This window comes from Bubalus bubalis, chromosome 8 (genome assembly GCF_019923935.1).
Source record: "Bubalus bubalis isolate 160015118507 breed Murrah chromosome 8, NDDB_SH_1, whole genome shotgun sequence".
NCBI classification, from domain to species: domain Eukaryota; kingdom Metazoa; phylum Chordata; class Mammalia; order Artiodactyla; family Bovidae; genus Bubalus; species Bubalus bubalis.
Window position 1 is genome coordinate 116,059,081 of NC_059164.1, and position 25,999 is coordinate 116,085,079.

Below are 25,999 nucleotides of genomic sequence, written 5' to 3' on the forward strand. Positions count from 1 at the left end.
TTGTCACCTAATTTTAAGTTCCACTTACACGCTTTCAGGCTTCCCTGGTGGCTCAAAGGGTAAAGTGTCTGCCTGTGATGCAGGAGAGCTGGGTTCGATCCCTGGGTTGGGAAGATCTCCTAGAGAAGGAAATAGCAACCCACTCCAGTATTCTTGCCTGGAGAATCCCATGGATGGCAGAGCCTGGTGGGCTACAGTCCACAGGGTCACAAAGAGCCGGACATGACTGAATGACTTCACTTTCACTTTCTTTCTACATGCTTTCAGTCTTTTCTGTATCACAATATATTTTTTTGTTTTCCTTTTGAAATATCCACTATGCATTGGCTATGCAAGAATACATCAAAACATAATATAACCTGGTTTCTCCCCTCAGAGGAGAAAGATATAGGCATTGTGGAAGGATTAACATGAACTGAGAGTAGTAGAGAAAGTGGGGACTAAGGTCACTGTCTGTTTTTGGCAACGTTTAATTCAAGGAAGCTCGCCCATAGTCAATAACTATTTGATGTTCTGAGTTGGAATCACATGTTCAACCCAGCTGCTGCGGGGAGGGCTGAGCACACAGTCAGAGACTAGCACTTGCGAAGGGTCTGGGACATGGTGCGCCTTGGAAGGACTCGGTGAATGAACCAAATAGAGGAAGTAAACCCACGACGGGGTTTGGAAGGCTAGCCACCGTTCGTAAAATCAGATGCTTTGGCGCTAGTTGGATAGGTGTGTGTGTATGTGTGCAAATCACATGAAAGTTACTAATGTCGATCTAGTTGGCAGTATTTCATTACATAGAATAAATAGGGTATAAGCAAATATTGTATGTTAATGCATATATGTGGAACCTAGAAAAATGGTACAGATGATCTTGTTTGCAAAACAGAAATAGAGACACAGATGTAGAGAACAAATGTATAGCTACCAAGAGGGAAGGGGGGTGGGATGAGTTGGGAGACTAGGATTGACACATATATGCTATCGATACTACACATAAAATAGATGACTGATGAGAACCTAACTCTACAGCCCAGGGAACTCTACTCAGTGCTCTGTGGTGACCTAAATGGGAAGGAAATCCAAAAAAGAGGGGATATATGTATACGTATAGCTGATTCACTTTGCTGCACAGCAGAAAGTAACGTAACGTTGTAAAGCAAATATGCTCCAATAGAAATTTTTTAAAATATTGTTTAGGGGAGGAAATTTTACTTTATGATATTGTCATGTTGAGAGTAGGGGAAGAAAGCTTTGCCCACTTAGTCACACCTAGCCGATCGCTGCTCCACACCTGTTTAATACTTGATAGTGCACACGTGTAAATCGTAACTGCATTGCTGAAAGCAAACGCGAACAAACGAAACAGGAAAAGGGGAAAGTGGTAGAACTTTAAAAAATCCATTCCCTAACAGAGTAAACAGATACTCTACTGCAAGTCACAATTTTCAATATCATTTACCCTGCACCTCTGCTCTTCAGAGGCTTCCCTGGTGGCTCGGAGGGTAAAGAATCCACCTGCAATGCAGGAGACCTGGGTTCGATCCCTGGGTTGGGAAGATCCCCTGGAGAAGGGAAAGGCTACCCACTCCAGTGTTCTGGCCTGGAGAATTCCATGGACTTTATAGTCCATGGGGTCGCAAAGAGTCAGACACGACTGAGACTTTCACTTCACTTCATTCACTTCTGCTCTTCAGAAAGGCAGCTCTAATCAATGAGATTGCATCGATGACCTTTGTCTGCTCCTGTTGTTCGGTCACTAAGTCTTGTCCGACTCTGCGACCCCATGTCTGCTCTACCCATAGCTATAAACTGAGCTGAAAGTGCCCATCAGCTCAGAGGACAGGACTCATTACTGACCAAAGCTTGCTGCATTGTCTGTGACTGAGATGCATACCTTTAAAACAAATGCTACTTTGCCACTCATAAACACGATGTTTTTCACCGCAGAAGACTTGAAACACTATTCATTGATTTTGTGGATGGCTATGATACCTCAACCTAAAGATTAGTTGAGACTTTTTCTGTTTGTTAAATTATAGTGCAATCAATCTTTTGAGCAAGTTGACTGGCTGCCTCTTAAATTGTCATCTTTATTGGCGGCATCCATGGAATAGAATCATTGGATTTACAATCCTGATGATTCAAGTTTAGTTATCTTCTTATTTCAGATGCGCTAGAGTGGAGCTTTTATCCCTTAAATTAAGTCAGGATTGTTATTTTTAAAAACTTGTTAAGTATGAAGTTTTGTTTCTGCCAACACTAAGCTTATTAATTCATGAACACCTTAACTCTGCTGAAGTTGAGATAAGCCAGTGCTCATATACCAGGCTATGTCACTTGGCCTGATATGATTGTTAAACTACCACCCACCTTGCACTTTCAAGGGTCCTGGTTTAGATGAAAAAGCGCACAGTCATACTGGGGATAAGTGAAATAGAAGGGCTATAGCAGTCCTTAACTTTCAGGTTAGAGTTACATCAGGTCCCACATGTAAAGCATTCCTATGAAGTCCTAGGAATGTTCACTGGACTACACAGATGTTGGTTGTTTGCAGTCAGGCGGCGCTGACAGTAAAGAGCCTCCCTGCCAATGCAGGACGCGCAAGAGACACAGGTTCGATCCCTGGGTCAGGAAGATCCCCTGCAGGAGAAAAATGGCAACCCACTCCAGTATTCTTGCCTGAAAAATTCCATGGACAGAGGAGCCTGGCAGAATACAGTCCATGGGGTTGCAAAGAGTCAGACAGGACTGAGCGACTTAGCACACAGTGCAGTACTGTTAGTAGAACTCGGTAGTATTTAATAGTTAAACGTGGACATTACCCTAATGTCGTGTAAGAAAGATGGTATTCATACCCGTGTTCATCTTTTTTTAATATTTCCGTATTTGGCTGGGCTGAGTCTTGGTTGCAACAGGCAGCATCTTTAGCTGTGGCATGTGGATTCTAGTTCCCTGACCAGAGGTCGACCCTGGCCCCTGCATTGGAAACTTGGAGTCTTAGATGTTGGGCCTCCAGGGATGTCCCTCAGATGAGACTGTTGAAGCACAAAAAGTCCGATAATCTGTGTAAGGTTGCACAGTTAATTGCTAGTAAAGGTGGGAGTTTTCCAGCACTTCAGGTTAACTATCTGCTGTCAGAGATGTGTTCTCACTTCCCTGCGATGAATGCAGGGACTTCCTTGCTGGTAATCACCAGGGCACGTTAATGACTGGTCTGCCCCAGCTGCTGTACCGATGGAGCTCAGGGGCATAACCTAGGCACCCCCAGCTTTCAGATGGACTGGTTCTGGCTCCAACTGGCTGAATCTTCTCTAACCATCCCAGCAAAGTCTCTGCAGTTCAGAGCTGGAAGGGAGAGGGTCTTTGGTCAGAGCAGTGTCAGAAGAAAGAGGTGCATTTATAACAATGATGTCATTTGGGATTCTTGGGAGGCCCCTTTCTTGGAGAAGGAGGCTTCTCCGGTGGCTCAGTGGTAAAGAATCTGCCTACAATGCAGTAGCCACAGGAGACCTGGATTTGATCCTTGGATGGGGAAGACTCCTTCCTTGAAGGAGGGCATGGCAACCCACTCCAGTGTTCTTGCCCGGAGAATCCCATGGACAGAGGAGCCTCGCAGGCTATAGTCCATAGAGTCGCAGAGAGTCGGACATGACTGAAGCGACTCAGCATGCAAGCTCGCACGCTCTTAGAAGAAAACCTGGGCATCTGGGCTAAACCTCCTCAACACAACAGCCCCTCGAGCATCTAATTAGGCTTCCCAGTCTACCTGGGCAGACAGACCCAGGCGACCACTCAGCCTGGAGAGAGACCTGCCACTGAGAGATCGGATCTGTCACACACGCCACGTCTGCCTGAAAGAAACAGCCCACTGGTGCCCACTGTGTAATCAGGCATTTTGAGGCTTGACAGTCGCAAATGAGCAGGTCAGACAGAGTGAGTGATTCCTTCAAAGGTACCTGCCTCCTCTCCCCGTGAGACTGAAAGAACCGCTAATCATTTGTTACCTTGCTTTTCCACCCCAGTGAACAGACAGAGTCTGAAACGATTTTCTTCATTCTGTATAGGTATCCCTGCCTGCACCTTATATTTTTATTTTTTATTTTTTTGCTCAAAATCAGAAGGACAAGAGTTATGCAGAGACAAGCTTCTTAAAATAGGATTCTACCCCCAGTTCTCCTGGAATGTCATTCATAACATTTCTTTACAAATAAAATAACGTTGCAAATGTTAAGTAGGAAGACAACCCTTTCTCCTTCTCAAAGATATGACTGTTGCAGGTGGAAATAGCATCTTATATTTATTCGAGTTATTCTTTCATTTTTTTCTTACTTTCAAAATATCTTCATATGACAAATCTCAATTTTTATTAGCAGCTGCCCTTTCTGAAGAATAAGGCATTTTAATATTGAAAATGAAAGATTGGGGGATAAAGTAGCCTGACTCAGGAGAACACAGATGTGGGGCTAGGACCAGTCTTCTGTCCCTAAACCCGGAAATTGGATATGGGCTTTATCACGATTAGATTCATCTCAGAGCAACAGGAAAATGAAAACAGTGCTGGTTTAAACAAGATAGAAATTTATTTGTCTGTTAAATTCGCCTTTCTCTCACATCAAAGTCAAGAGGGACGATCTGTGTTCTGCCTGTTTTGGTCTTATATTCCATTTCCAGGATCACAGAAGGTCCAGAATGGCTGCTGTAGCTCCAGCCATTGTAAAAGCCTTCCTGCTGGCAGGTGTGAAAAAGGAGAGGAGAGTACAGCATGCTGTATTTCCTCAAGGACACTGCTTCACGACTTTCACTCTGTATTTATGGCATACCAGTCTGTGGCAGAGCCTGAAATAGAAGCCAGATTTCCAGGCTCCTATTCCAAGCTTTTCCCAACAGTCTGTCTGCTGCCCTTGGCATTTTCATCAGATTTTTTTTTTTGAAGAAAGACACTCAAATTTCTGTGTTTCAGCCATTCTTTAGTCTTTGTCAGTAGAAGGTGATTTTTCTCATGGATGCCTGGAAAGGTGGTCATTTCAGTTCAACCTGTAGGTACTTTTATTTGCTGATTTGTTCCATAATAGTCATTTAGGGTGAACCTGAGTTTACTTTCTGCAATAGTCTTCTTCCTTAACATAAAGTCTGCTGACAATTAGGTTATTCAACAAATGTCTTCTATACTTGTACTGGAAAATAGCTATTGTCATCAAATCTCTGTTGATGAAAGTATGCAGACAATTCAACATTGATTCAGCTCTCACCATTGCGACTAAAGTGATAGATGGCCCAGAAAACTGTGAATAATACCGCGCTTTTCACAAGTAATCGCTGATTTACTACTAAGCCATGGCGTTGGAATGACATAAGCAGCATGTTTCACCGACCACTGAATGTCATAATCCGTTAATGGTTCAGGACTTTTGAAGATATCTTATTTTGGTACAATTTAATATTCTAAAAAATAGTCATATTTAATCTGTAAGTTGGCTTATTTCTAAACAAGTTGATAGCCAAAATTATGTTTCAAGTATTTCAGTGATTTTCTTTTCATAGCCTATCTGTGAAATGTTGTCCATATCTTGCAAATAAAGAACTTTATTGAAGAAGAGTATTTTAAAGGTAAAAATCATAAGGCTCATGATTTTATGTTAATATAAAATAAACATCTGTCAAAGACTTTATTTAGCTCACAAATTAAGGTGAGAACCAATGAGATCTGAAGAGAAGGGTTAAAAAAAAAAAAAAAAAGTATGTAGCCCATCACAGTACTGAGATGAATTTGCTGGAAGATATTTGACAGCATTAAATACAGAAAGAAGTGCTTTTTGCTTTTTGGTAAGATTTCCATATAATAAGCTGTTTAAAAGTCTAAACATGATGCTGTGGAGACACATACAAATTGTTCCCCGTAAGAGGAATGGAAATTTAAAAGATTTTTAGAAGCTATCTGGGCCATCCATTAATCAAAGACAAAATTGGGCAATCTCAGATCCTCTGATGAAAACTAAGTGAAATTTAAAGCCACTCATGTCATCTTTGAAATGTAGATCCTTTCCAAGTAATTTCCAAGTTGAGACCATTATTTGTTGGAAGGTACTTGTCGATGTAATTACCCAAGCTGTAAAAGCGGGTCTTGCGGTGTCATTTCATCATAATTTGAAGTCCACAGAATTTAATCACCCACTGTTCTGCATCCATTCACTTCCCCATCTCCTCCCCCAGACAACCCAGTTCTTTGTTTCCAAGGTTTTAGATTTTCCAAAGCAAATGCCTCCTAATACCCTCCAGTGTAAAGAACACAGATCCCGGGTTCATTCTTGAAAGGGGGAAGGGAAGCATGGCCTGCAGTCCTGGTTTATTCTCAGGATCCTGCAGGAAGCGGCCAGGCTGTCCTGCCAGAGACGGGGAGCTGCAGGTTTGAATCAGGAGGGCTGTGTGAGCCCTTGAGCCAGAGGGAACGGGTATCCAGCCAGCGACTCTCGAGTCTACACCTCACTTCGTGCTGTGGATGAAGCTGGGCCTGCCCCAGACCGCAGGGTCAAGTCCCAGAGCCTCAGCATCGTGCTGTCTGGGTTGTGTACTTGCTGGTGGGGACGGTGACTGCTGTTGGCATTTAAGGAGTAGATTTAGAAACGCTCGCTCTCTTAAAAGACAATTTTGAGCCCACATTGCCTCCCTGTGACATTTTTGTGATATAAACCAGAAAAAAGAAAACCCAGAATTCAAAAAAAAATTTTTTTTTTCAATTTTTTAGAGCCCTTTGGCTACTTCAGACCTAAACGCACAAGTTAAACAGCAGCCCTCCCCCAGAGCTTCTGGACAGATGACCTAGGGTTAGAGTTAGGGTTAGGATAATAGAGGCAGATTCTTTACTGTCTGAGCCACCAGGGGCTTCCCTGGTGGCTCAGACTGTAAAGAATTTGCCTACAATGCCCTCAAGAATCTGCCTGCAATGCAGGAGACCCCGGGTCGATTCCTGGGTCAGGAAGATCCGCTGGAGAAGGGATAGGCCACCCACTCCAGTATTCTTGGGCTTCCCTTGTGGCTCAGTTGGTAAAAAATCCGCCTGCAATGCAGGAGACCTGGGTTCGATCCCTGAGTTGGGAAGATCCCCTGGAGACGGGAAAGGCTACCCACTCTGGTATTCTGGCCTGGAGAATTCCACAGACTATACAGCCTATGGGGTTGCAGAGTTGGACACAACTGAGCGACTTTCACTTTCACAATGCCCTAACCCTAAGTCATCTGGCCCCTGGTGGCTCAGTGATAAAGAACCTGCCCACAATGCAGGAGACATGGGTTCAATCCCTGGGTTGGGAACATCCCCTGGAGAAGCGAATGACTGCCCACTCCAGTAGTCTCACTTGGAGAATTCCATGGACAGAGAACCCTGGCGGGCTACAGTCCATGGAGTCATGGAGTCACAAAGAGTTGTACTGGGGTCCAGCCCCAGCAGGATCCAGGGGTACCCTCAGGATGATGGCCTAGGCGATAAGGATAGCAAAGCGGAGAGCAGGACTTGATCTTCCTTGATAAACACAGAAAGCCAATAAAGCTCCTGTGTTCCAAGGAGTCATCCTGAAAGAAGAACAGAGAGAAAAGGAAGGAAAAGGAAAAAAAGAACGACACAGAGAGACCAAGCTTCGGTGAGCGAGGCCCATACCTTTATTATCAAAAGGAACTTTTATACCTTGACTTGTACATAGAGGGAAATGAAAGATGCAAAGTCATACAGAGTCAGCCCAAACATTACATCTGTTTTGTCTTTATCAAAACCAGGATTTTTTCTGCATACCTTTCCCACAAACAATATTGTGTACAATATCTTCTGGCCTTGGAGGCCTGTGGACATTTTATGACCCTTTTTTGATAAAGGCTGATCAGCCAGAAAACTTGTTTTCCCTTAAAGTGTTTCTTCTTGATTTCTCCCAGCCTCAGAAAGTACTAAACAGAGTTACATTCTCACAGAGCAAAGGTGCAGTGGGTCACAACAAAGAAAGAGCCAATTAGCTCAAAGGTCTGATGTGGTTAATTCCAAGGCTGCTACTTGTTTTTCTTACATTCCAAGTATGTTAACCAATGCACTCCCAGGTGCACAATGGATAAGGGATATGGGAACCTCGCAGCAAGTATTGGCCCAATAATGAAGCCCTTTACCAGTACTCTGTATTCTAATAATTTTTCATCCCTTAAAGGACTCTATGCTCATTAGGACTTTTAGATTGTTTAGGCTTCCTGTGCCTTTCAAGGTTGGGGAGTCGTGAACAATCATGTGTGTTAATTGCAAGAGTATGGATAAACCTGTCAGGCAAGCTAGAATGCCAACAGAGGGGTCTGAATTGAAATACTCCTATCATGCCCATTAACTAAAGCCCTAAGTTGATTTTTTCTAGAGAAAGGTGGTCGGGTATAGCCCCCTGTTATTGTCAGAAGAGTTGGTGAAAGACACAAAATAGTAAGACAGACAGATTCTGGTTTTGGGGTAGATGCTTGAGCAGATTCAGGGGGTCCCTGGAGGCCTGATCTGCCGTTGCCTGTCAGGTTTCTTCCACATGACCTTTGTCATGGGTGGGATCTCCCGTGGTGGCTCCCGGCAGAGCCGAGAGTCAGACGTGACTGAAGCATATACTTTGCTGTTTTTTTTTTAGGGTTAGGGTTCCACATATAGCTGTGCTTCTTCAAAGTCTTTCCCCATTAAGTTATTGCAGACTGTTGGGCAGCGTTGCCTGGGCTGTACCATGGATCCTTGGGGATCACTGTTTTGATTAGAGTAGCCTGCTTGGTTTTGGTTTTGGTTTGGCAGCACTCAGTGCTGTATTCTTCCTCGACGAGGCAGTTAGTTGCTGCTGGTTGCTCTCCTGTGGTAGCAGCCCCAGCTGAGCGCTACCTTAGCTCATTAGGAGCTGCACGATGCTGACAGTCCAGTTGCATCAGCCTTTTCCACCTAATAGCTGGAATACTTCCACAGCATGAAACTTCCCCTAATCTATAATTCGGTTGCCCAACGATACAGCTGCTATAAGAAAGAAGGGAAATTTTCTCGATGCTTTCTTTTTTCTTTACCAGTTTTTCAATAGTCTGTTGATTTATAAGCATCTTCTAATGATGACCACTTGCATTAGCTGTTTCTTTTTGAAATATCATTCTAAGTTCATGCATGTATGCAGAGTTAATGAGCTTCAGTCTGGTGCAGTACGCTCTTAGCTGATGGGAGCCCGTTTTGCCGAAAGTTTTCACTTTTGTCTTAGGTTCAAAGGATTTGTTAACAAAATAAGCAGTTTGTTTTATACAAATAGATAGTACAGATACTTATTAGAGAATTATCTAGTTTACTTTCAATACATTAACATCGTGAAAGGTTGTTGTTGACTCATGCAAAGACACCGGGATTCTTGGCCCCTGGATGAGAAGAATTTAATCCCGGCCCAGAGATGAGGCTTGATCGCTCAGAGCTTTTGTGTAATAAAGTTTTATTAAAGTATAAAGGAGATCACTGCAGATGGTGACTGCAGCCATGAAATTAAAAGATGCTTACTCCTTGGAAGAAAAGTTATGACCAACCTAGATAGCATATTCAAAAGCAGAGACATTACTTTGCCAACAAAGGTCTGTCTAGTCAAGGCTATGGTTTTTTCAGTGGTCATATATGGATATGAGAGTTGGACTGTGAAGAAAGCTGAGCGCCAAAGTGCTGCTTTTGAACTTTGGTGTTGGAGAAGACACTTGGACTGCAAGGAGATCCAACCAGTCCATTCTGAAGGAGATCAGCCCTGGGATTTCTTTGGAGGGAATGATGCTGAAGCTGAAACTCCAGTACTTTGGCCACCTCATGCGAAGAGTTGACTCATTGGAAAAGACCCTGATGCTGGGAGGGATTGGGGGCAGGAGGAGAAGGGGACGACAGAGGATGAGATGGCTGGATGGCATCACAGACTCGATGGACGTGAGTCTGAGTGAACTCTGGGAGTTGGTGATGGACAGGGCGGCCTGGCATGCTGCGATTCATGGGGTCGCAAAGTGTTGGACACGACTGAGTGACTGAACTGAACTGAAAGGAGATAGAGAAAGCATCTGACATAGGCATCAGAAGGGGGCACAAAGAGAACCCCCCTGCTAGTCTTCAGCTGGATGTTATATAGTCACTAGCAGTCTGTTAATAAAAGAAAGGAATGTCTTAAAACTCAGAATGGCACCAGGCCCCTCACCCATAAGATACATTTTGGGATAATCTTGGCACCAAATGGTTCATCCTGGGCCATAAAATGATTAACTTGAATCTTGAAGAAGGGCAGACCACCATACAAATAGTTTCGTTTACATAGATTAGAATAACAATATCTGAGTATAACATACTGGTTTGTCAAGTAGGTTCTGAGCCAAGAGGCGGAACCAACTGGAAGACAGAGTTTGGGGTAAATGCGTAGTACATTAGCATAGCTTAAAATAAACATTTCCATAAGAAAACGGCATTGGTTAACTCAAGGTTTGAGAATACTTAACTTCAGGTGAAACCAGGTGTCATTATGGCAACACTGTGTTTTAAGAGAAACGTCTTTTTAAATGTGTATAGAGAAGAAAATCCCATGGGCGGAAGAGCCTGGTGGAGTGCAGTCCATGGGGTCGCTAAGAGTCGGACACGACTGCACTTTCACTTTCCACTTTTATGCATTGGAGAACGAAATGGTAACCCTCTCCAGTGTTCTTGCCTGGAGAATCCCAGGGACGGGGGAGCCTGATGGGCCTCCGTCTCTGGGGTCGCACAGAGTCGGACACGACCGAAGTGACTTAGCAGCAGCAGCAGAGAAGAAAAAAATATCGCTAGTTTGTTTCCTCCTGCCGCTTAAGAGAGATAAAAATGTCTGACACTTGCAGGCTATTTCCTCTGTTTGGAGACCCCTGGCCTTCCTGCCTGTTACCCTCTCAATTGGAAGGAAAGAGAAATAGAAAGAGCAGAGGACACATCACCAAATTGGGTTTTGACCAACATCCGGGTTTAAACAGACCTGGGAAGTCCCATGCCACAGCACATCTGGAGTCCCAATTAGGAAAAGGTCCCAGGCAGCGCGTCTGCGCCTCGTATGAGATTTCAGAGATTGGAACTCATGGTTCCTGCTTATAATCAATCCCAGGATGCAAACTCACATCATCATCCACCTGTGAACAGATCGCTGCCCTGGGTTCACGTTACTGCTGTTTGTTGTGTAAAACTCGGCCTGTTAAGCCTGGGACTCGGTTGGCCAGGTCCCCTCCAGGGGCTCAAGCATCTCAAGATTCAGCCTCCACCTTATCTGTGGGCTTGCAAGTCTTGTACTCGCAGCAGGCAGTCACTCACAGTCACTCAGAGTCAGGGCAGCCACGTCCAGGCAGGTTAGAAGCAAGGTCAGAGGGCTGTTCTTCTTTGTCTCTGAAGCCTGAACAAGACTATTTATTTAATTTCCCAAACAGAGCCTTTTCAAGTTGGTTTCTGAGCCATTTGTCATGGTCCTAACAGAATTTGATAGCTTCCCTGACAACTTCCTTGGTTTCCAGGGGCTTCCCAGTTGGCACAGGTGGTAAAGAACCCGCCTACCAATGCAAGAGACATAAGAGACTTGGGTTTGATCCCTGGGTCAGAAAGATTCCCCTGAAGGAGGGCAAGGCAACCCAGTCCAGTATTCTTGCCTGGAGAATATCGTGGACAGAGGAGCCTGGCAGGCTACAGTCTGTGGGGTCATAGAGTCGCACATGACTGAAACGACTTAGCGCAACAACATGCTGTGTATAATTTGAATATACGTGAATAGAAATGAATTATATCTGAGATAAAAGGCAATAAATGGAAAGGACATTGTTTCTATCAGTATTGTTTAAAATTGAAAGAAGATAATCATGAGAAAAATCAAATCTACTACATTTATTATGTACACTATTTGTTTCCGTAATTAAAAGCTATTTCTATGCATTGCTTCTTTGTGATATTGATATAATCAGGATTAATATGCTCCTCAAATCCAATCAGCATGTACAAATTGTACTTGGCAAAGACAACTAAATTATCTCAGTTTTTAAGAAATCTAGTGCACCGTAAAATGCCATACATTTTTGACATTTTCACCATGGGTAAGACTTTCAAAAACTGCTAATAAGGTAGTATTGTTAGGCAAAAGTAAGCAAAACATAAAATTAGCTTATGTATTATACTGTAGCTCAAACACTAAAGAATCTGCTTGCGATGCAGGAAACCAGGGTTCAATCCCTGCGTCAGGAAGATCCCCTGGAGAAGGGAATGGCAACCCACTCCAGCATTCTTGCCTGGAGAATCCCATGGACAGAGGAACCTAGCAGGCTACAATTTGTGGGGTCACAAAGAGTCGGACATGACTGAGCAATTAACACACACGCATTATATTCAAAGTGAAGGACTGAATTTTATCTTATTTTTGGCAGAGTACATAAAATAATTTGTTGCGTTGCTATATATTTTTGTATCACAATTTGGGGAAACAAAAAATAACCATCTTCTGCTAGCTACCAATGCAACTTTATTTCTTTAACTTTTTTAGCTTTGAAGAATTCCTAAAGCACACAGAACAACTAAATTACTGATGTACTTACTGTAAGTGCAAAGCACTGGATAGTTAGCATGTGAAGAAGTAACTAGCCAGTGGGTGGTCATGTGTGAGATTTTCTTTGGGAAGCCTTTTGCTAAGAACCTCAGCGTGTTTCTTGGCATCCCTGTTGAGCATGGCTTTTTGTTTTCCCTCCCTATCCTCAAGGCATTCAGATGCATTCCTTCTGTAACATGTAACTCCTTGTACCTGGATGTAAGATGTAACTCCTCCTGTAACAGAGCTGGGAATAAAATAGCTGTAACAGAATCTCACAAAGAGGCACAAAAGGTGTAAGTCGAAAAAATGACCACATACCGCAGCCATCTTTCCTTCGGCCCAGAGCGCTCCCTCTTGTTCCAGGAGTCCTGCCTGTTCCTCCGCAAGCAATTTCGATGCCTGGTGACTCAGACTCATGATGGGATGGATCTGTTAAGTGCATCACACATTTTTTAGCACCTACTTTCATAACTGTCATTATGCTAAGAATTAGAAAAATCGAATAGGTGTGGGCTCTGCCCTTGAGAATTATGACTCTGGTGGGAGAGACGAGTGTTAGTAGCAAATAAGCAGTCTGCTGCGGTGAGCACAGAGCAGGATGAATGAGGTGAGGGCCAGCAGAGAGGGACGGCTTTCTGCCCGGCAGAGGCACGAGAAACTTCCTGAAGGGGCAGGGCCGGGCGAAGGGCACTGCGGCCAAGGCGGCGGCAGGAAGCCTCAGAGAGGAGTGGCAGGCAGGACTTGTTCGGATGCTTAATGGGGGATGGTGGGAAACTTGAGAAGAGAAACCCAGGCCAGGATATGAAGGGCTTCGAGTGTCAGACTAAGAAGTTTGGCCAAAGTAGTGTTGGCCAAGCAGCCAGGGGAAAAAGTTTTGAAAAGCAAATGTGACCTGGTCCAAATGGGATGGAGGGCCCACTGGAGGCCCTGCAGCAGTGCAGGTGGGGGTGATGGCCACCCAGCCCTGGGCAGGACCATCGGAAGTGACGCGTGAGAGGGGCAGGGTGAGCAGCAGACGGGGAGAGAGTTGGGAGAGCGAAAGTGTTTGTTGCTCAGTCATGTCCAGTTCTTTGCAACCCCATGGCTCCTCTGTCCATGGGATTCTCCAGGCATTCTCTGGAGTGTGTTGCCATTTCCTTCCCTGGGGGATCTTCCTGACCCAGGGATTGAACCCACGTCTCCTGCATTGCCGGCGGATTCTTTATTATCTGAGCCACCAGGGAAGCCCAGAGCACTGGGGGTGAGGGACAAACAGGAGTCACAGGCTGGGGAGCGGCGACCTAGGGGTGGGAAGTAAGGGCTATTGGGTTTAAGATGGGCTTAGGAATCTATTAATATTGTTCAGTTCAGTTCAGTCGCTCAGTCGTGTACGACTCTTTGCAACCCCATGAATCGCAGCACGCCAGGCCTCCCTGTGCATCACCAACTCCTGGAGTTCACTCAGACTCACGTCCATCGAGTCAGTGATGCCATCCAGCCATCTCCTCCTCTGTCGTCCCCTTCTCCTCCTGTCCCCAATCCCTCCCAGCATCAGAGTCTTTTCCAATGAGTCAACTCTTCGCATGAGGTGGCCAAAGTTCTGGAGTTTCAGCTTTGGCATCATTCCTTCCAAAGAAACCCCAGGGCTGATCTTCAGAATGGACTGGTTGGATCTCCTTGCAGTCCAAGGGACTCTCAAGAGTCTTCTCCAACACCACAGTTCAAAAGCATCAATTCTTTGGTGCTCAGCCTTCTTCACAGTCCAACTCTCACATCCAAAGATGACTACTGGAAAAACCATAGCCTTGACTAGACGGACCTTTGTTGGCAAAGTAATGTCTCTGCTTTTGAATATGCTATCTAGGTTGGTCATAACTTTCCTTCCAAGGAGTAAGCGTCTTTTAATTTCATGGCTGCAGTCACCATCTATAGTGATTTTGGAGCCCAGAAAAATAAAGTCTGACACTGTTTCCACTGTTTCCCCAACTATTTCCCATGAAGTGATGGCACCAGATGCCATGATCTTCGTTTTCTGAATGTTGAGCTTTAAGCCAACTTTTTCACTCTCCACTTTCACTTTCAAGAGGCTTTTTAGTTCCTCTTCACTTTCTGCCATAAGGGTGGTGTCATCTGCATATCTGAGGTTATTGGTATTTCTCCCGGCAATCTTGATTCCAGCTTGTGCTTCTTCCAGCCCAGCGTTTCTCATGATGTACTCTGCATATAAGTTAAATAAGCAGGGTGATAATATACAATTAATATTGTACAACACCGGGAATACAGTTGATCCTTCATAGTAACTGTAAATGGAATGTAACCTTTAAAATTGTATAAAATTTTTAAAATAATATGTGTTGTTGGATTCTGATTGCTAGAATTTTGTTAAGGATTTTTGCATCTGTGTTCATCAGTGATATTGGCCTGTAGTTTTCTCTTGTTGTGGCATCTTTGTCAGTTTTGGTATTAGGGTGATGGTGGCCTCATAGAATGAGTTTGGAAGTTTACCTTCCTCTGCAATTTTCTGGAAGAGTTTGAGCAGGATAGGTGTTAGCTCTTCTCTAAATTTTTGGTAGAATTCAGCTGTGAAGCCGTCTGGACCTGGGCTTTTGTTTGCTGGAAGATTTTTTATTACAGTTTCAATTTCCGTGCTTGTGATGGGTCTGTTAAGATTTTCTATTTCTTCCTGATCGAGTTTTGGAAAGTTGTACTTTTCTAAGAATTTGTCCATTTCTTCCACGTTGTCCATTTTATTGGCATATAATTGTTGATAGTAGTCTGTTATGATCCTTTGTATTTCTATGTTGTCTGTTGTGATCTCTCCATTTTCATTTCTAATTTTATTGATTTGATTTTTCTCCCTTTGTTTCTTGATGAGTCTGGCTAATGGTTTGTCAATTTTATTTATCCTTTCAAAAAACCAGCTTTTGGTTTTGTTGATTTTTGCTATGATCTCTTTTGTTTCTTTTGCATTTATTTCTGCTCTAAGTTTTAAGATTTCTTTCCTTCTACTAACCCTGGGGTTCTTCATTTCTTCCTTTTCTAGTTGCTTTAGGTGTAGAGTTAGGTTACTTATTTGACTTTTTTCTTGTTTCTTGAGGTGTGCCGGTATTGCTATGAATTTTCCCCTTAGGACTGCTTTTACCGTGTCCCACAGGTTTTGGGTTGTTGTGTTTTCATTTTCATCCGTTTCTATGCAAATTTTGATTTCTTTTTTGATTTCTTCTGTGATTTGTTGGTTATTCAGCAGCGTGTTGTTCAGCCTCCATATGTTGGAATTTTTAATAGTTTTTCTCCTGTAATTGAGATCTAATCTTACTGCAATGTGGTCAGAAAAGATGCTTGGAATGATTTCTATTTTTTTGAATTTACCAAGGCTAACTTTATGGCCCAGGATGTGATCTATCCTGGAGAAGGTTCCATGTGCGCTTGAGAAAAAGGTGAAATTCATTGTTTTGGGATGAAATGTCCTATAGATATCAATTAGGTCTAACTGGTCTATTGTATCGTTTAAAGTTTGTGTTTCCTTGTTAATTTTCTGTTTAGTTGATCTATCCATAGGTGTGAGTGGGGTATTAAAGTCTCCCACTATTATTGTGTTATTGTTAATTTCTCCTTTCATACTTGTTAGCATTTGTCTTACATACTGCGGTGCTCCTGTGTTGGGTGCATATATATTTATAATTGTTATATCTTCTTCTTGGATTGATCCTTTGATCATTATGTAGTGACCTTCTTTGTCTCTTTTCACAGCCTTTGTTTTAAAGTCTATTTTATCTGATATGAGTATCGCTACTCCTGCTTTCTTTTGGTCCCTATTTGCATGGAAAATCTTTTTCCAGCCCTTCACTTTCAGTCTGTATGTGTCCCCTGTTTTGAGGTGGGTCTCTTGTAGACTACATATGTAGGGGTCTTGTTTTTGTATCCATTCAGCCAGTCATTGTCTTTTGGTTGGGGCATTCAACCCATTTACGTTTAAGGTAATTACTGATAAATAATAAAAATTTAAAATTCCAATAAAAACATTTATTAATGGAATGTAAACCGTTCTTTCAGGGAAAATTTTTTTAATAAAGGAGATAAAGGTGACTCCAAATCCTTTTCTCAAATATTGTTGACAGCTGACATACACCAAGGGCTTACCTTGAGCCTGGCGTTGTTTATAAAACACATTGTGTGTGTTACGTGTATCGTCTCATTGACTCCATGTGAGCAATAGAAGGTGCATACTGTTATTTCATCTATCCTATCATGCAAAAGAGAAGTTATCTTTAAAAAGCATTGTTAGGGAGAGAAAAATGCAGTTAAAAAATAAAGTTGTAAGTCTCCAGGAAGATAGGAAATTTCTACACTTGCATTAATTTAATAAAATAGTCAAAAATTGTATAAAACACTCTTTGGGAGATCTCCAGGAGAGAATTACTCAAAACATCATTCTACTAGAAAATTTCAATAGTCAAGGAAAGACCGAGCACACAAAAAATTAGCTAAGTGAAAGTCAATTTAATGAGACAAGGGACATGCTTAATTTATGACCACATATATAACTCTGCATTTACAATTAGAGAATAATGTGTTCTCTCAAGAAACTCTTCCAAAAATGGGCCATGTATCAGTCCGTAAACCAGTCTCAACAAATTTCAAAGAATTAATAATACAGATTTTTCTGACAACTGGTAGTAAAAAACAGTGTTTTTCATACATTTGCAGATTAAAATTATCAATAACAGGTTGAGAAGAAATTGTGACAGAAACTGAAAATGCATAATACTAAGCAGTAGTGAAAATACTATTCTACTCATTAAAACGTACAAACTCAAAGAAATAATTAAGAATGTTTATATTAACTTTGGCCACCTCATGTGAAGAGTTGACTCATTGGAAAAGACTCTGATGCTGGGAGGGATTGGGGGCAGGAGGAGAAGGGGACGACAGAGGATGAGATGGCTAGATGGCATCACTGACTTGATGGACTTGAGTCTGGGTGAACTCCAGGAGTTGGTGATGGACAGGGAGGCCTGGCATGCTGCGTTTCATGGGGTTGCAAAGAGTCGTACATGACTGAGCAACTGAACTGAACTGAACTGAACTGATAACACAGTTGTGATTATATTAGAAAAGAAGAAATGCTGAAATTAACAAGCTCAATGTCAAACTTAAAAGTTAAGAAAAGGAGAAGGATGAGATAAGATAGAACTGGAAGTAATGAAATTGAAAGTATAGGTACAGTATTTTCTCCATCTGACCTGTGAACCACACATGCATGAAGAGAAGCCCAGCAGATCAACTGAAGATAAAATATCTGAACTGAGAGTGGAGCTGCTCTCCAGAAAGACAAAGTTGACCATCCAGGTTTAGCAAAGAAATTACCTGCTATAGCAAAGGAGATAGCAGTCACTGGAGAATATTAACAAAACCCAGTAAAAGTTGGACTCTAAGGAAAGCTGAGCACCAAAGAATTGATGCTTTCAAACTATGGTGCTGGAGAAAAGTCTTGAGTCCCTTGGACTGCAAGAAGATCAAGCCAATCATTCCTAAAGGAAATCAACCCCGAATATTCATTGGAAGGACTGCTGATGAAGCTGAAACTCCAATCCTTTGTCCACCTGATGCGAAGAGCTGACTCATTGGATAAGACCCCGATGCTGGGAAAGATTGAGGGCAGGAGGAGAAGGGGACACAGAGGATGAGATGGTTGGATGGCATCACTGACTCAATGGACATGAGTAAGAGTAAGCTCCTGGAGTTGGTGATGCATAGGGAGGCCTGGCGTGTTTCAGTCTGTGGGGTCACAAAGAGCTGGACACGACTTAGTGACTGAACAACAACAACAAAACCCAGAGTGTCCAGAAATTAATCCATGATGTCCTGGAAATAATGAAAAAATTACCTTACATACAAAGAACCAAGAAAGAATGGAAGACAATCTCAACATAAAAGTAATTGAATCTGATCATGAAATGAACCTTATTTTGGAACTGATAAGGATTTTATAAGATTCTTTAATTGTCCTCAATGAGTTAACATGATCATGTTTTTAATAAATGAAAATCCCAAAGGAAAGCCTCAGCAGAAAAATAGGAATAATAAAAAGAACTGAATGGACATTCCTAAACAGAAGATCACAGATTCTAAAATTTTTTAAATTCACTGTGTGGATTTGATAGTCCAATAATTGTGACAGAGAAAAGACAAAGTGACTTTGATGATAGATCAATAAAAATGATTTCAATAGAAATGATTCAAGGTAAACAGAGAGAAAAAAAATTCTTTAATGATCAGAGCATCCAAGGCTGTTAGATAACATCAGGGTGCCCAATATATGGGAAATTGGAATACCAGAAGGAGAGGAGACAGATAAAGGAGTAGAAAGTTTATCTGGAAAATAAGCAGCTAAAGATCTGGTGAAGATATAAATTTGCAGATACAAGACGCTCATTAAACATCAAACAAACAGGAAGCAGGCCCCCTCGAAAGTGCATCGTCATCAAACCGCTGAAAACCACAGACAGCAAGTAAACCTGGAAAGCAGCAAACGTGCCCAGAAATGACATGCAGGGAAATAATTCAGTGCATAGTTGGCTTCTCATTAGAAACCATGGTGACCAGAAGACAGGGAACAGAACTTCCACTAAAAGGAAAAAAAAAACTATAACCTAGAAACCTGTGTTATAAGAAATACTTTTCAAGAATGAAGGCTAAAGGAAAAGACTTTTAGACAAAGTTAAAAGAATTGGTTGCCAGCAATTCATATAATCAGAAATCCTAAAGAAAATTCTTTAAGAAGTAGGAAAATGATATCTGATGGAAACTCATATTTTTGATAAAATTATTACCATCAGTAATGGTAAATGGATAAATGCGAAAGACAGTGTTTTGTTTTGTTTTTTTGCTTTTTCTTCTTAATGTCTTTATACGCTATGATATTGTTATAAACAATAATTATAGCATTGTCTTGTGGAATGTATAAAGTATTGATGTAACACACATGACAGTTACCACAGGATGAGACTGTATATGGACCTGAAACCTGAAAGGTTGCAACCGTGTCTTTTATGAGAAGTGGCACATGGTTAACTCTTTGTAGATGCTGCTAAGTTGAGTACATATTAAAATCTCTAGGACAACCACTAAAAAAAAACAAAGGCAAAGAAATACAGCTAAAAATAGGGAAATTAAAATTGTAAAAATTATTCAAACAATAAAGTGAAAATCAGGAAACAAGAAAGAGGGAAACAAGAAGTAAAGGAGAAAAGTAGAAAACACACGCACCCCCCAAAGAGATTACAGACCAAAGTCAGTCATAATAATTTCATTAAATGTGCATCCGGTACATTCACCATGATAGACCACATCTGGGGCCACAAAAATGTCTTAATGAGCTTTAAAAGGCTAAAATCATGTACTGAATATTCTTTGATCCAGTGAATTGAAACTAAAAATCTGTAAAAAATAAGACCAGAATAACTTTACATATTTGGAAATTAACATATTTGTCAATAATCATTGGGTCAAGCAGATTTTACAGGGAAAATTAGAAGTAATTTGAACTGAATAATAACATAATTCAGCATACCAAAATTTGTGAGATGTAGGTAATACCATGCATGAAGGAGAAGTTTTAGCTTTAATAGTCTTACTAAAAGGAAAGAAAATGAAACCAAAATTCTAAGCTTCCATCTTAACAGACTAGAAGAAGAAGAGAAAACTAAAGGCAGAGCAAATAGAATAAAGGAATAAAAAAGAAAAGAATGTAATTCTGTGGAGCAGAATTTTAAAGGCATAGAAATGATAACCCCGCTGGAATCAGGCCTGTCCACACAGTGCTTCCCATTCATCAACCAATTGCCGTGTGAAATGCCTTCACCTTCATACTGGCTCAGTGTCAGCCCCTGCACTCAGAAAGGTAGTTATTATTTCTTTTTAAAAAAATTTTATTTGAGTATTGTTAGCGTCAGGTGTGCAGAAAAGTGAATCAGTCATGCACATACAGATATCTCCACTCTTTTTCCGGTTCTTTTCCCGCTTAGGTTATTACGAAGTATTGAGTCGAGTTCCGTGTGCAGTGGAGTAGGTCCTTATTAGTTATCTTAATGTTATGTATAGAGTGCACATACATCAATCCCAACCTCCCAATTATTATTTCTTCTTCCCATTGTGCGCTTTGCCTCCTGTCTACCTACTATCCTTTCAGAAACTTTCAGTTCAGTTCAGTCATGTCTGACTCTTTGCAACCCCATGGACTGTAGCACGCCAGGCCTCCCTGTCCATCACCAACTCCCAGAGTTTACTCAAACTCATGTCCATCGAGTTGGTGATGCCATCCAACCATCTCATCCTCTGTCGTCCCCTTTTCCTCGTGCCCTCAATCTTTCCCAGCATCAGGGTCTTTTCAAATGAGTCAGTTCTTTGCATGAGGTGGCCAAAGTACTGGAGTTTCAGCTTCAACATCAGTCCTTCCAGTGAATCTTCAGGACTAATTTCCTTTAGGATGGACTGGTTGCATCCTTTCATTTATAGTATGTATACACAGCACACACACACAGACACTCATGCCCACATGCCTATACACTCACACACACAGCTCCACATGCGTAAGATTCAGTGGAATTGCTCTATTAGTTTTTTTATTTTTTAATATTTAATTGGAGGATAATTGCCTTGCAATATTGTGTTGACTTCTGCCACACAGCAATGAAATCAGCCGCGAGTACACCCATGACCCCTCCCTCCGGAGCCTCCCCCACCCCCCATCCCATCCCACTCCTCTGGGGAGCCACAGAGCACCAGGCTGAGTTCCTTGTGCCCGTGTAGCAGCTTCCCGCTGGCTGGCTGTTTCACACATGGCCGTATATATGTCAGTGCTGCCCTCTCGATTCATCCCACCCGCTCCTTCCCCCACTGGGTCCAAAGTCTGTTCTCTATGTGTCTCTATCCCTGCCCTGCAAATCAGTTCATCAGTTCCCTTTTTAAGGAGATATTTTTCAGAGAGAAGCTTCATGTGCGGTTATATGGAAAGGAACTGAATATATTTCACCATATTTAATGGATCCTTCAACGAAACGCAGGATATATTTTTGTTGGAGCTGGTCAGTTCATTTTACCTAAATGTCTATCAAGAGCTACTGAGTTCCTTGGTGTTTCATGTTTCTTTTTTATCTCCTCTCTTGTAGATAAAGAATTCATCTACAGAGAGCAGAAAGGAAGTGTGATACTGCGGAATGTTGAAACAAATACTTCTACGGTGTTAATAGAAGGCAAAAAAATTGTAAGTACTCCCTTTAATGACCAGGATAATTTCAGTTTTCCCGCCTTCAAGTCAGTAAAGCAGAAAATGACTTTAGGTTTCAACTTTTAGTATAGCCAAGCAGAAGCAATAAATTTGTAATACTACAGACTGAGCAGCTAAAGATAATGTGAAATTGAAACCACACTAATTTAATAAGATGAAAGCATGGTTTCTCCAAGTGTACAGAAAGTTTCTCTGCAGGTGTTGGAAACAAGTGTTGCATATCACTTATAATTGAAAGACGAGTCCTAAGGCTTTGCACATTTACAGAACAATTGGGGGTAATGCAGAGAATACTTCAGGATGGCTTGCTCGATCTCATTTTTTAAAAATCGCATCCTCACATGCACAGGGAATATTAATTTAGGCACTGACAGTACTTAGTCTATAATGACATTAAGTGATGTTTATGCTTTGGAACAAGGACGGAGTCGATATGAATGCCAGTACTTCATCATTGGGAATACCTGTTTTCCCAAAGATAATGGCATTAAGATTTGGAGCTCTTGTACAGTTAATGGTACTTATTGAAGAATTGACTGAAGTTATGTACCAGAAATCAATTTAAAGAGCATCAACTCTTTTTTTTTTTTTTTCACATATGTTCATGCTCATTTTTAGAAGGAATCAATCTTCAGCTTTAGGGAGTCTATCCTTTTCTTGTATAATATGCTGAAAGGAAGTCACGGGAAGAAACTAAGGCAAGTCTGTTAAAAGAGAGACTTGACACAGACCAAGAATTTGCAGTCAGAATGGTCATAAGAAGCATCTGGTGTGAATGAGAAACACAAGGAATTCTGGGATCTGGGGATTAGAGCCCACGGTGGCAGGTGGGGGTGGGGGCGGGGGAAGAGCTGCCTGGATTTACAGCTAAGGATCCTGAGCCCAGTAAGGGAGTGAGCTTGAGGACCCTGGGTGAGGACTCAGGCTGGTCCCTGGAGCCTCCATCCCAGACAAGAAAGGATGAGAGGACCACTCCATCTCTGTGCTACCCCACCCGCCACCCACACAAATGCTGCCCCACCTTCTCCAGAACACGAAGCTTGCCTTTTGAACACTCTTCATTTCTTTTCAGTGTAGCGACACCTTGTTCTTTAAAAGTAAGCATTTTAGTGGTGTTTAGAAAGAAATGGATCCCGCCCTTTACAGAGACTGTTTGCGGATGTGAGGGAGGCCTGGAATAGCTGTATGATGGTATAATTCCCAAAACGACAGGTTTATTGAATTCAATAGTATTCTGGCAAAGTAGGACCTGACCCAGAAAGAATGAATGTGCCTGCATTTTTTTGTGTTAAAAAAACCATCTGTGATAGAATGACTGCCCTTAGAAAAGCTGATTCAACTCACTTAAACATACAGGAGCTGCAGAAATGGTTTTCTAATAATCGAGAGGAGAAAGTAATGGGACTGTTGCTGAGGGTAAGTGCGTGTTAGTGTCAGGATAGCGCCCACACTTCCTGTGAGGACATCGGTTTTCTGGCAGCAGGTGCTATGAGTACAGCTGCGTAAGACTAGGAACAGCCTTCTCTTTCTCAGATCAATACCTGTGACAGATAGAGTATTGTAACTGAAGTTGTTTTAGCCGAGTAATAAAGCAACTTTGGAAAACACCTTAGGTAGAGAAAAAAGGAAGAACTCTTCTTGAAAATCGGAAGGCGTATCCTGTATAATGAAATTTCTTCTTAATATGTCATTTATCCACTCACATCAGAAACATTTGTTGACCGCCAAAGGTGTACATACATTCTGATTAATACTGTTCATGATCAATCCAGTTTATTCCTGGCTCAAAGCTGCACGTAAAGACTCCTATAAACAGACCTCAGATAAATTCAGTTCGGTTCAGTCGCTCAGTCTTGTCCGACTCTTTGTGACCCCGTGGACTGCAGCACCCCAGGCCTTCCTGTCCACCACCAACTCCCGGAACTTACTCAAACTCATGTCCGTTGAGTCCGTGATGCCATCCAACCATCTCATCCTCTGTCGCCCCTTCTCCTCCCACCTTCAGTCTTTCCCAGCATCAGGGTATTTTCCAATGAGTCAGTTCTTCGCATCAGGTGGCCAAAGTATTGGAGTTTCAGCTTCAGCATCAGTCCTTCCAATGAATATTCAGGACTGATTTCCTTTAGGATGGACTGGTTGGATTTCCTTGCAGTCCAAGGGACTCTTTTAAGAGTCTTCTCCAACACCACAGTTCAAAAGCATCAATTCTTCAGTGCTCAGCTTTCTTTATAGTCCAACTCTCACATCCATACATGACTACTGGAAAAACCACAGCTTTGACTAGATGGACTTTAAGAGGAAATGTCCCTGGCGGCCTGCATCATCATTTAGAACATAGAAGCTCTGGATTTAAGTTCTTTTGAGCCAGTTAAACTTCTTGTTCTTCAGCGCCTCCATCTGCAAGTTAAAGCCGATGAAGCGATCCAGCCTTGAGATGGCTGTGTGCCCTGTGTGTTTTCATGAGCAAACATGAAGAAAGGGAAGCACAGCACTCTGAGGGGTTGGGGTCAAGGGACCCTCTGCTCCCTGGAGGGTGCGTGGGCTGCAGAGAGCAGGAACACAGGGCAGTGGCTCTCGTCTGATCTGCCCTCTTCCCTTTGCTATGATGGCTCACCAAGCAGTCTCTCCTTATTCGGAATTCAGAAGCTTGAGATTGTTTCAGTGATAAAGGTAAGCGGAGACAGAGAACTGTGCTACCTGTGAGGCTACCTGTAATCTTCAGGTTTATCTTAAAACGACCCAGAACTAGTGGCGACATGAACATGAAGCAGTGACTGGCTGGGTCAGGAGTTTAGACTATTAACCTGCCGTCTGACCCCTAACCTCATTCTCCTTCCCCAGCCTCACAAGCAAGGTCCCATAGGGTGGGTACCCCAGCCCACTGGCCTTGAGCATCGTCCTGGCTCCTTGGCTTCTGTGACTGGCTCTTTCCCGGGATGGATCAATGGAAGGGAATGAGACTGAATGCCACTCACACTAGCCAATCCAGCAGAAGGGCTTTATAGATCATTGATGATTATGCAAACGAGAGTTTGTGCTGTGCTGGGCTTACCTGGAGGGGTCTCACTTGCTCCCCAAACAATTTCCTTTAACAAAAAGGAGGTCATTTGTCCCTTCTCACACCTTCAAATGGTAGAAGTCAGATCATGAAATATTTCAGAACTCCACAAATAGTTTAAGCTGTGAGCACACGGAGACACTTAGCATCCTGTGGTAACTCCATCCTGGTTTGCACTGTTACTTGCATTCTTTGGGGTTTTATGTTATTTTGTGATGGGTATTTTCAGATGCTTATTATTTGGTAGTGTATCATATTTGGTGTGACATGATAATTGATTTAGGAAACATTTACCATAAGATCTTGGCCAGGGGACTTCCCTGGTGGTGAAGACTTTGCCTTCCAATGCAGGGAGTGCAGGTTTGATCCCTGGTTGGGCAGCTAAGATCCCGCATGCCTTGCAGCCCTCCCCCCCCCAAAAAACCAGAAAGCAGAAACAATGTAACAAATCAGTAGAAACTTAAAATATTAGTCCACATCTGAAAAAAATCTTTAAAAATAATCTTGGTTCACTTTCTGATTTTTTGAATACTTTTGAGGCGTTCCTTTTAGATTTCTATGGGAATGAAATCACAAGCACATTGTCTGGGCCGGGGACCTGCGCTGCTCAGCTGCAAAGCTCATGGGAGGCAGGTCCGGCCTGGTTTAGTTTTGTCTCTCCCACGGTGCTTGGCACTGTGACCTGCACACAGTAGGTGGTCCATGACTGTGTATCGTGTGAATGAATGTAAAAGGTCACAAAACAGGAGTGAGCCGTCAGTTCCCCGGAGCATCAGTGCGGCGAGGATGGGGCGGTTCCTGACCCAGCTCCTCCCCACGCTGGCGTTGCTGTCTGCTCGGAGCGGCAGGCCTTCAGGCAGCTGTGCAAGCTCCGTGCATCCTCTCCCGCCTCCCAGGAGCGTTTTCTGGACGACATGAGAAGACAGACGTGGCAGACTGGGATGTGAGCGTCAGTTAACGCGGCTCAGGATTGTGGGAGAGCCCCGGCGGATCAAGGCTCCAGCAGGATGAGCCAGTGGCGGCTCTAGAGATACCCAGGGTGACTAGGTCAGCAGTGGTGGATGGAGGATTAGCATCCTTGGCTTTGAGCCCCTTCCCTGTAGGACT

The 25,999-nt window shown here is 42.6% G+C and overlaps 1 protein-coding gene across 4 annotated transcripts in view; it reads left to right on the forward strand.

Annotated features, from left to right (window-relative positions):
- DPP6 (dipeptidyl peptidase like 6) overlaps window positions 1–25,999 on the forward strand; it is a 1,060,979-nt gene that overhangs the window by 759,387 nt on the left and 275,593 nt on the right. For all 4 annotated transcript variants that reach the window (XM_045166493.1, XM_025292131.3, XM_025292128.3 and 1 more), the window contains exon 4: window positions 21,716–21,810. In XM_045166493.1, the coding sequence (XP_045022428.1) occupies window positions 21,716–21,810 (95 nt within the window). The remainder of the gene's footprint in view (window positions 1–21,715; window positions 21,811–25,999) is intronic.